The 12397-nt window shown below is 33.5% G+C and overlaps 1 protein-coding gene across 1 annotated transcript in view; it reads right to left on the bottom strand.

Annotated features, from left to right (window-relative positions):
• Window positions 1-12397, bottom strand: part of Aggf1 (angiogenic factor with G-patch and FHA domains 1) — a 42501-nt gene that overhangs the window by 13578 nt on the left and 16526 nt on the right. Inside the window, exons 7-11 of the mRNA XM_026393260.2 lie at window positions 12045-12156; window positions 11525-11576; window positions 4535-4636; window positions 3314-3479; window positions 1266-1348 (exon numbers count right to left, since the gene is read on the bottom strand). Coding sequence (XP_026249045.1) covers window positions 1266-1348; window positions 3314-3479; window positions 4535-4636; window positions 11525-11576; window positions 12045-12156 — 515 coding nt within the window. The remainder of the gene's footprint in view (window positions 1-1265; window positions 1349-3313; window positions 3480-4534; window positions 4637-11524; window positions 11577-12044; window positions 12157-12397) is intronic.

Raw genomic sequence — 12397 nt, 5'->3', positions numbered from 1 at the left:
GATGTTTAAGTGATATCTCACTGTGGTTTTAATTCACATTTCCTTAAGGACTAAAATACTGAAAGTATTCTCATATTTATTTGCCATCTACATATCTTCTTTGGTAAAGTGTCTATTCAAATATTTTGCCCAGTAATCCCAGAGACTTGGAAGGCTGGGGCAGGGGAATTGCAAATTCGAGGTGAGCCTCAGTGACTTAGCAAGGTCCTTAACAACTTAGTAAGACCCTGTCTCAAAATGAAAAATAAAAAAAAAAGGCTAGAGATGTGGTTAAGCACCCCTAGGTTCAATCCTTGGTTTACCAAAAAAAAAAAAAAAAAAAAAAGTTACCCAAACTGGGCCTTTTGCTCTGGGGCTAAAGTGATCCTTCTGAGCCAGTCTCCCAAGTAGCTGGGACTACAGGTGTCCATCACTGTGCAAGACAATCCATTTTTTAACCGTTCTCTCATTACTGAGTTTTGAGTTTATATGTTCTAGATATATGTCTTTTATCAGACACGATTTGCAAATATATTTCCCAGTCTATGGCTTGTCTTTTCATTCTTATAAATGAAGTTTTAAACTTGAGGAAGTGTAGATTATCAATTTATTCTTATAGATTGTGCTTTTGGTGTTAGATAAACCTTATTTTTTATTAAAAGGTTTCTAGTTTAAAAGTTTTAGGTTTTACATTTATATCTGTAATTTTTGTATAAGATATAAGACATGGATCAACATTCTTTGTTGCTGTTGTTCATTTTTTCTTTTACATATTGCCATTCAATTATTCTAGCAATATTTATTGGGAAAAAACCACCTTTCATATCCTTGTTTAAAATCAATTGTCCACATATATTGTGTATATATAAAAATGTATATGTGTGTTTGTGTGCATATATATACACTTATTTACATTTTCCTAGACACAAGTTCCATCAACTATATACTTTATCTTTATGCCAGTATGATAATGTCTTAATTGCTAGTTTATAATAAGTCTTGTGATCAGATAAAATTATTCTTTTATGTTTTTCTATGGCATCTTAACGCAAATTTTTTAAAAACCAGACATGTCTACTCAATGCAGGTTATGATTATCATTCTCCTACTCTAACCTCAGCAGTTATTAGATTATGAATACCAAAACTAATAGAAATTACATAAACCTCAAAATCACACTAAATAGTTCTTCTTTTATTAATATAACGTATTTAGCATTCTGAAGGCATTTCTATTCAAAACCAAACGTACAGTTCAATATATGAGACAATATTTAACATCCTTACCTGCAAACCATATTTTACCCTTATTTTCTTTAATTCTTTTCTTCTTTCCAACTCTTTTTCTTCCTTACTTAATGCTGGGCCAACTAAAAAGAAAAAAATTGTCTTTGGTTTTAAAAATATCCAATACATATAATAGACTTTGTAGAAAGTTAATACTAATGTTAATTAAAAAGGCTGGCATCGACATAACTCAGTGGTAGAGGACCCCTGGGTTCAATCCCCAGTATCCCTCCACACACACACAAAAGGCAAAACATTGGTAGTATTAGTACCCTATTTGGAAACTTAACCTATTTTGAAAGTAAACCAAAGACTCATGTTGTTATGTAATGGGCCACACTCACTTGCAAATTAATTAGAAAAATTAATCAATGAATATGCATACTTTTTATTTACAAGAAAAACTGATGTCTAAAAAGATAACTGCTTACTTGTTCAAAGTCTTTACTTAAACTTCTGAGGCTTTAGATAGGTGAGATTAAAGCACTACAGCAATACCCTACAGATTGATATTTATTATTTTAAAAATTGGCATATACCAACAATATACAAATATCAACTATCAAGAGAACAGAAAACCCATCAACAAATAACCCTTAACACTTCTGGTACAATATTTTCTATATTAGTGTTATATAAAAAAGGCAGGCCAGAGAAATAACTCATTGGTAGAACACTTGCCTAGCATGTGTAAGGCCCTGGGTTCAATCCCAGTACCAGGAAAAAAAAAAAGACAAGATTTAACTATGGATACCTTTCTCACATCAGTAAACAGATATTAAAAGGAAACCAGGCTGTGGATACAGATAGAGCATGTGCTTAACATGAGTGAGGTCCTAGTTTCAAACTCTAGCACCACAAAATGAAGATTTAAAAAAAAAAAAAAAAGGAAATGAATCTTTACTATGTCACTTTTAAAATCATCTGTTCACTTGAATTGACAAAACTTGTATATATACTATACGCATGATATTTTGAAATTCTGATATATACACACATTGCAGAATGGCCAAATCAAGTTAATTAACACATATTTACCTCAAATACTTTTTTTGTTTTTGTGGTGAGCAAACTTTACATCTAGTTACTTAAAACTGGAGGTGTAGGCCAGTTGTAGGGACTTACCTATCCCTGGTATATATCGCCACAACCAAAACAAACAATAATTAGGAGGAAAAAGAAAAAGAATCCTATTCTTACCAATTTTCAAGCACAATTACTCTTGAAGGACCTTTAATTACCACTGCAGTCTACTTCAAAAGCCTACTAAACCAGATTAACAAAAAGTTATTTAGGGGCTGGGGATGTGGCTCAAGCGGTAATGCGCTCGCCTGGCATGCAAGGGGCGCTGGGTTCGATCCTCGGCACCACATATAAATAAAATAAAGATGTTGTGTCCACCAAAAACTAAAAAAATAAATATTAAAAATTCTCTCTCTCTTTAAAAAAAAATAGTTATTTAGTATCTTTCTTCTGGTTAGAAAGTAGTCTAATGCTACATCATCACATGGCTAAATTATTAAACAGAAAAGTACAATACAATCATAACCTATTAGTCTACATCCCAAATTCCAAATATGTCTTTTCTTAGTTTTATGATAATATTCACTGAAATATAAATGTATCACATCAAGTAGACATAAGACTGACAGCTTCATATACCTCAATACATGTGTCAATTAGATATGAACACAGTAGCAGACTTATACTTTTATAGAACACTTTAAGTCACTCATTTTTTGGGGGGTGGGGGTGGGGATGGGTACTGGGAATTAAACCCAGAGGTGCTTAACCACTGAGCCACATCCCCAGCCCTTTTTATATATTTTATTTTGAGACAGGGTCTTGCTAAGTTACTTAGGGCCTTGCTAAGTTGCTGAGGCTGGCTTTGAACTTATTGTCCTTCTTTCTCAGCGTGCTGAGCTGCTGGGACAAAGGCTGTGCCACCATGCCCAGCTTAAGTCACTAAATATATTAACTAAGTGTTAGAACTAAATATTTTAAAGATGTATCAGTCATACCCACGTTTAACAATATGTTTCACATACCAAAAGACTCATCTTTCTTATCAAGGCGAAGGTGAGCTCTAACCTGCCCTGGTTCACAGCCATCACATGTATCACTGCCAGGGTGAATGTGAAAGGACAACACAGTCTCTCCAATTTTCACTTCATCTCCATGCTCAAGTACGTAAGGATCACATTTAGTTTTTGGCTAAAGGGGGGAAATTTAATAAAACAAACCAAAACAGTCACATGTTGTATTTTATGTCCATTATAAGTGATGTCAGATTAAAATAAATATTTAAAATGGTTCTCAATGAGATATGCACACACTTCTATAACTTGATGAATGACCCATAAATAATAATCTACAATAAATTAGGAATATAGCTCAGTGGTAGATAGCATGCTTAACAGGTCCTAGATTCAATTCTCAGCACCAAGAAAAGTAAAAGTTTTCTACAGTGGAGAAAATCCCTGAACTGAGCAATTTATAATTTCTATCTTATTAAAATATAAAAATCTCCTTAACTTCGTGCCCAAACCAAAAGAAACACCCAACTCTGAACTTCAAACAACTTGGTACCAAAACACATAATCATTACAGTCAAAAAGATGAAGTGTTAGGACAAAGGGATAAGTATGCCATATCTCCTTTTTTTCCTCCCTCTTCTTTTCTCAATAATTTTTTTTCATTTGCTACTCTTAATAAAAATAAGGCCTCTCTCTTCTAATTCTGTATATTTTTTCACTATATGCCAAGGACTTTGTTACATGCTAAAGATATATGAATATTAACTGGATATAGGAGTTTCAAGGAGTTTCTAGTTTAGGAACATTTCCATTAAAACAATTAAAAAGAAAAAAATAAGCACTGGGAGTATAGCTCACTGGTAGATCATTTATTTAGCATGCACGAGGCCCAAGTTTCAATCCACAAAACTGCAAAAAGAAAAATAAAAAGGCCCCTAAAGCTACGTAAGAATATTTAAATAGTTTTACAGTATATACATATCTAAAAATAAGGCACAGATATATCATTAGAACCCCAAAATCAATAGCTAAGAATCCACTCATTATGTACTTTGTTTTAGTCCTTCCTGAAAAATCTCCTTCCAAGTAATACATTTGGACTTCAACACTGATCTGAATCTTAACGATATTTATAACGACATGGCTAAAGGAATAAAAGCTTTCAGTTCAGTTTTAAAATAATTTCAGTTAGTTTTAATAAAAAAGTACAGCAAATAATACATATACACTCACCTGAAGAATCTGTTTTCCATTAACAATTGTGCCATTCTGACTGCCTTGATCCACAAGGACATAGCTTTGTAAGTCATGATCAAAATAAATTTCTGCATGAAACTTAAGAGAAAAGAAACCAAACAATTAAAAAGTACTAAAAAAAAAAAAGTACTGTGGTTTTTCATGTGTGTATGTGTGTTTTAAAGCATGGATAACAATGTAGAAAAATGAGACTAGATCCCTATATATTACCCTTCACAAAACTCAACTTGAAATGGATCAAAGACATAGGAATTAGACCAGAAACTGTGAAATTCCTAAAAGAAAACATAGGGGCTGGGGATGTGGCTCAAGCAGTAGCATGCTCGCCTGGCATGCATGTGGCCCGGGTTCGATCCTCAGCACCACATACAAACAAAGATGTTGTGTCCGCCGATAACTAAAAAAAAATAAATATTAAAATTCTCTCTCTCTCTCCCTCTCTCTCTCTCACTCTCTCTTTAAAAAAAAAAAAAAGAAAACATAGGGTTAACATTCTGACATATAGACATAGGCAACGACTTCCTCAATAGATTCCTAAAGCTCAGGAAATAATACCAAGAATTAATAAATGTGATGGCATCAAATCAAAAAGCTCTGCACAGCAAAGGAAACAAGAATGTGAAGAAAGAATGGGAGCAAATCATTGCTAGCTGCTCTTCGAACAGAGGATTAATATTCAGAAATATTTAAAGGACTCCAAAAACTTAAAACCAAAAGACAAATAACCCAATTAATAAATGGGCAAATAAACTAAACAGACATTTCTCAAGAGAAGAAATACAAAATGGCCAACAAATAAATGAAAAAAAATATTCAACATCTTTAGCAATTAGGGAAATGCAAATCAAAACTACACTGAAATTTCATCTCATTTCAGTTAAAATGGCAGCCAACAAGAATATAATAATATGGTGTGGTGGCACATGCCTATAATCCAGCAGCTAGGAAGACTGAGGCAGGAGGATCAAGAGTTCAAAGCCAGCCTCAGCTCCTTATCGCGAGGCCCTTAGCAACTCAGCTTAGTGGTTAAGTGCCCCTGAGTTCAATCCCTGGTACCAAAAAAAAAAAAAGAATAATAAATGCTAAGGGCTAGGGATGTGGCTCAGTGGTAAAAGTGCTTGCCTAGCACATGTGAGGCCCTGAGTTCAATCTCCAGCTCCACCAAAAATAAATAAATGCTGAAGAGGATGTGGAAAAATGGAACACTTTTACACTGTTGGTGAGATTGTAAATTAGTACAACCAGTATGGAAAGCACTGTGTAGAGTCCTCAAAAGACAAGGAATGGAGGGGCTGGGGTTTGGCTCAGTGGCAGAGCACTAGCCTAGCATGTGTGAGGTACTGGGTTCGCTCATATAAATAAATAAAAAATAAAGGTACATCAAAAATTAAAAAATATTAGCAACTTAGGGGCTGGTAGGCCTACTCCAGCAGCTGGTGCAGCACCAGCAGGAGGTCCTACTCCCTCCACGGGGGCTGCTCCAGCTGAGAAGAAAGTGGAAGCAAAGAAAGAAGAATCTGAAGAGTCAGTTGAAGACATGGGCTTTGATCTTTTTGACTAAATTCTTGTAACATATTCAATAAAACATGTTACTTTGCTGATTAAAAAAAAAAAACAAAAACAAAAATTAAAAAAAAAAAAAAAACCCCAAACCCAAGCAGTGACGTTAGTTAGAATTTGTTGCTTCTGTAATGGCATTTCTCTTTCATGTCTCTAATCTATCCTTACTAGCTCCTATGGCTACTACAAGTTTTTCTTAAGTTATTTTTATGGTCCATGTTTAGGAAATGGCAACAGTATCAGTACTTAGTCATTGGATAAATGTTTATTGAAGGGTCACTATTGTGAATATGAGAGATAAAAGAATGGTAAATTAAAGCTCCTCCCTTCTGAAAATCCCCCATGTTATTGGTTTATGTTATTGGTAAGGCTTCCTGCTATATACTGGAAGCCTTACCAAAAACATAAACAGTCAATTAGCACATACTTTGTATGATAATGTTATATTCAACAAAAAACATGAGAAGAGAACTGCAGATCAACTAAAAGATGGTAACACCCAAGCTCACAGAAATAGTAAAAGGAAGTGGCTATGAAATTATGAAAGTAATATAATATGTACTACAATTAATTTTATGCAGCTGTGATTTCAAAATGAATCTTTACCGTTTTTACATTTCTATTGACTCCAAATGGCACTATGTATGGTCCATGTTTGCAACCCTATTTTGACAAATTTTAACTTTAAAAATAGATTTGTGAGGGGGTGGGAGGAAAAGGAGGGGGCAAGGGGTAATTAATGATGGTTGAATGTGATGATCATTATTATCCAAAGTACATGTATGAGGACAAGAATTGGTGTGAGTCTACTATGTGTTCAACCAGAGATATAAAAAATTGAGCTCTATATATGTAATAAGAGTTGTAATGCATTCTGCTGTTATATATACATAAAAAATATATATAAAAAATATTTTTTAAAAAAAAGATAAGGAATAGAACCACCATACGACCCAGCTATACAACTCCTTGGTGTTTATCCTTATATATTAAATAAAGTTAGCATAATATAGTGATAAATTTATACCCATCTTTATAACAACACAATTCACAATAGTTGAAACAATGAAACTAGCCTAAGTGTATGTCAATAGATAATTGTATTAAAAAAACTGCACTGGAATTTTATACAGTCATAAAGAAGAATGAAATTACGTATCTGCAGGAAAAATGGATGGAACTTGAGAACATTATGTTAAGCAAAATAAGCCATACTAAGAAAGTCAAGGGTTTTCTCTCAGATGTGGAAACTGAGAAGAAAAAGATAAGAAAGGTTGCCAAGGGATCTCATGAAAATGAAAGGGATATCAATAGACTACAGGAAAGGGACTAGAGGAGAGAAGGGAGGGAAAGGGAAAACAGTAGGGAATATATACTGGCCAAGTTACATTATTATACTGTGTGCATGTATGAATATATAACAACAAATCTCATTATTATGTGTACCTATAATACTTTAATAAAAAAATATGAGGAAAAAAACCCAAAACAAAAAACCACTGATGATATAATGAAGTGGGCTTTAGTCTTGATTATTTATTTTTGGTACCAGGGATTGAACCCAAGTGCTCTTTTTTTTTTTTTTTTTTTTTTAAAGAGAGAGAGAGAATTTTAATATTTACTTTTTAGTTTTTGGCGGACACAATATCTTTGTTTGTATGTGGTGTTGAGGATCGAACCCGGGCCACACGCATGCCAGGCTAGCGCGCTACCACTTGAGCCACATCTCCAGCCCAAACCCAAGTGCTCTTAATCCCTGAGTCACATCCCCAGACCTTTTTATGTTTTATTTAGAGAAAAGGTCTTATGAAGTTGCTGAGGCTGGCTTTGAACTTGCAATCCTCCTGCCTCAGCTCCCAAAGTCACTAGGATCACAGGTGTGTGCCACCATACTTGACTAAATTTCATCATTTTTAATACAGTTTTCTGAATACAAATTATATATGATTCTGGTAGAAATAATAGAGGCTATAGAAAGAAAATTCATCTACAATTTCACTTTTTTTTTTTCATTCCCAGGGCTTTGGGAATGTAAGTCAGATGCTTTGCCACTGAGCTATATTCCAGCCCTCCACTTTTAACTACTATTATATTTAATATTTATCCTGTTTTACTTTTTAAACATACTTGAGATTATTAATATTATTTGAATTTTTTACCTAATATAATTGTCCATATTATTAAAAATTTTAATAAAAAGGTAATTTGAAACACTGAAGGCCAACTTTTCAGCATTTTCCAGATCATCAGTACTCAAGACTGATCACTCCTTCCTGGCTCCACAGCATTTTGTTTTACATTCATCTTTGCCTCTTAGGTTTAACATTATATCATGAGGTTCATCCAGTTTTGGGGCAGAGTTGTACTGCACTCACTTTGCTGAACCTGCTGTATGGCTGTATAACCTATAATATAGTCTTCTAAAAATGGACATCTATGTTTTTTAGGGTTTTATTCATTTATTTTAATTGCTGGGGCTTCTTGTACATTTACTCTCTTTGTGATTCATTCAAGTGTTTTTCTAGGGTATAAACCTAGGAAAAGAATTACTAAATCATAACATATGCAAATCTTAATCTAGATATTGCCATATTGTTTTATTTATTTGTTTTTATGTGGTGCTGAGGATTGAACTCAGGACTTCATACATGATTGGCAAGCCATACTGCTTTCCAAAGTGCTGATTATATTCCCACAAGGATTCTATGAGAATTCTTGTCACTCTAAGCATCCTTAACCAAAACTTGGTATTGTCAGAATTTAAATTTTTGTTAACCTTGCAGGTATGAAATGAAATCTTATCACTGTGATTTTAATTTTCATTTCTCTAATTACTACTAAAAACCTTGTATTAACCATTTGGGTTTATCTATAACTTTTTTTATGTCCTTTGTGTATTTTTTTAAAATTAAGCTGTTCAAAATAATAACAATATCTAAGGGTTTAAAGAGTTTCAAGTCTTTTGACACTGCTAAATCCTATTCCAAATAACTCTTCTAAATTATCTCCCAATAGTAATAAATATTTTTAATGAATATGATGAATAAAAATTACAAATTGGTTTCTTCTCTATTGTTTAGATTACTAGAAAGATTGAATGTTTTTCATTTATTAATCACGATATTTCCTCTACTGTGAATTGCCTACTGTGAAAATCCTTTGCTCACTTATCTATCAGTGTCACAATGGGGTTTGAGAACATAAACTTTTGTGCAATTTTTAAAGTACAAAGGAAATATATTTTGTCACATTTGTTGTGGCTGTCCCAGCCAGGCTCTTAAACTTTTTTCTTAACATACAAATAGCTTCATATTTAGTCAAAACTATTCATCCACGGGCTGGGGCTGGGTCTCAGCGGTAGCGCACTAGCCTGGCATGTGTGAGGCACTGGGTTTAATTCTCAGCACCACTTATAAATAAATAAAATAAAGGTCTATCAACAACTAAAAACAATATTTAAAAAAACTATTTATCCTACTTTATACTTAGTATGAAGTACTTCATACTTAGTCATAACTATTGTGTGGCTTTAGCCATATTTTTAACTCAGTCCTGGGGTTAAATATCTGAATATTTGTTTGTTCCCATAACATTAATATGAGGGGTTTTTTCAATAAGTATTTTTCATCCACATAGATATGTAGTACCAATTTTGCCAACAAACTAGCTATTCCACCAATGGATATTAATTTAAAAGAAAGAAAAAACAGATGTCACTAAGGAACTACCTATATTTTAGATTGGCGATAGAGAAGATCTTCTTTACTACTTAAATTACAGATTGTTTTCTTTGCAGAACAGGAAACATGGGTCATAGAAAAATTTTTAAATGTAAGATAATTTGATTAGAGTTAATATTATCAGAATTTTCCTTCACTTAAACAAATACCAAAAATGTAAAAGTAATTAGGCTTTCAAACTAATAAGTGAAATCAAATTTCATTCTCTAAAAGCAAAAATCACATCAATCTATTTTAGATCGATATTCTACTCCATTAAATAAAAACAAAATGGGAACTAGAGATATAGTCAGTAATAGCATGTTTGCCTACCATGTGCAAGGCCCTGGCAATGTATAAATAAATAAATAAATAAATAAATTAAACAAATTTAGCAAAGGAAAAAAAAGAGTTAGCAACCATAAGAAGGGAGAAGGAAAAACAACAGGAAAAAATTCAAAAAGAAGGGAAAAAAAAGAAAGAGAAATATGAACTTTATACAAAGCCTCAATAGCTAAATCTTTTGGGGTTTGTTTTGTTCTGTTTTGTTTGAGAGAGGGTTTTGCTGTCTTGCTCAATCTGGTTCTGAATGTCTGTGTTCAAATGATCCTCTGGCTTCAGCCTCTCAAGTGGTGGGACTACAAGTCCAGGACACTGAGCCTGGCTTGTGTTTTTCTATTTTTATCTTAAATCATAATTCTATTTTTATTGTTTGTTTTTAAAAAAACAACTGTTTGTTTCCCTGAAGCCACTGGAGGCTCAGTTGGAAAATAAGAGCCACAGGTGGTAGACGATAAAATTATTCATAAATTATAAAATATTTTGGACTCTGGCCTGGAGATGTAGCTCAAGGGTAGTGTGCTTGCTGAACATGCTAGAAGCCCTGAGTTCAATTACAAGACCAAGAGCTTAGGAGAGGGGGGCAGGAGGCAGATTGGACAGCATACTTTGAGCCCAAAGTTATACCTACTAGAGTAGCCTGAACTAGGTCTAATGTATCATATTTGCTCAAAAAATGTGGATTTATTTCATCTAAGTGTTAAAATGGTCATTTTAACACTTAGATGAAATAAATCCACATTTTCTACTCCTGATTCAGATTAGCAAGAAGCAGTAGCATGCCTATAGTCCCAATTCCTTTTTTTAAATTATTTTTTTAGTTGTAGATGGACATAATGCCTTTATTTTATTTATTCATTTTTTATGTGGTGCTGAGGATCAAACCCAGCACCTCAAACGTGCTAGATGAGAGCTGTACTGCTAAGCCACAACCCCAACCCCTAGTCCCAGCTTCTTGTGAGGCTGAGGCAGGAAGATCATTTGAAATCACAAGTTCAAGATCAGCCTGTTTGTCTCCACCGCAACTCCCCCCCCCCACAAACACACACTCTCTCTGTTTCTCTTTCTCTCTCTCTCTCTCTCTCTCTCTCTCTCTCTCTCTCTCTCTCTCTCTCGTGCACACACACACAAATTTAGTTTACTGAAACTGTGATAAAGAATTTTTATTTCCTCAACACTGCAACAAATAAATTTGCACTGCCTTTATTACCATTACTATACTAAACATTAATCTTTTTAATGAGAAAAACTTTAAACTTTCTACTATAATGACTTTTTAAAATTTTTATGAAATGATGATTTTTAAAATTATATCTAGGAGGCTATACTCAATAATCAAAGATCTTACCTTACTGACACCAACCTCAGGGATTCGGAGAGTATGCTCCATATCTTTTTCTCTGCAGAATTGAGTAGAGTGTCATTAACAATTTTCGAAGCATATATAAATAAAATACTTAAAGACTGATATGGTAAGAATTTTTTAAGTGGATGTTGAATGGCAAGGCCTCACATTAGATCTCTTGATTATAGGTTATCCTTACTGCTATTTTAGATTTGCTATGCTTTCACATAGTAATTCTTTGTTTACATGTCCTTTTTTCTTTAAATGTGCTTTCTCTGGGTAGAAACTTTACCTTAGTCCTCCTTGTATCCACAGCACATAAAACAATGTTTGATACATAATACTAGCATGATAAAGCTTCTTTGAAATAAATGACAGAATGCTATAATAATATTAACCATTTTTTTTCTTTTTTTTTATTGGTTGTTCACAACATTACAAAGCTCTTGACATATCATATTTCATACATTAGATTGAAGTGGGTTATGAACTTCCAATTTTTTACCCCAAATGCCATTTTTACCTTCCAATCGTAGCAGGGTTTACAGCTGTAATAATAAAAAGAGATCCTGTCTGCAGCACTGGTGATCTAATAACAATTACTCTAATACACGGGGGCCAAATTTTTTCTTCATCTGCCAAGGAAAGAAATAGGCAAACATTAATTCAAATGCTATGCAAATAAAATAAAATTTACCTGGAGGCATCCTTAAAAACAAAACAGAACAAAAAATGTTTTTCATCAGGACCAGGGGTGTTGCTCAATGGTAGAACATGGTCTTAGTAAGCACGAGGCCTGAACCCAATCCCTAGTACCACACATACACAAATAAAAAATGTACTGATTGCTGGGCACAGTGGTGCACACCTATAATC

Source organism: Urocitellus parryii, chromosome 1 (assembly GCF_045843805.1).
Source record: "Urocitellus parryii isolate mUroPar1 chromosome 1, mUroPar1.hap1, whole genome shotgun sequence".
NCBI lineage: Eukaryota > Metazoa > Chordata > Mammalia > Rodentia > Sciuridae > Urocitellus > Urocitellus parryii.
The sequence above is the reverse complement of the archived record's forward strand: the minus strand, read 5'-3'. Positions and strand labels throughout refer to the sequence as shown.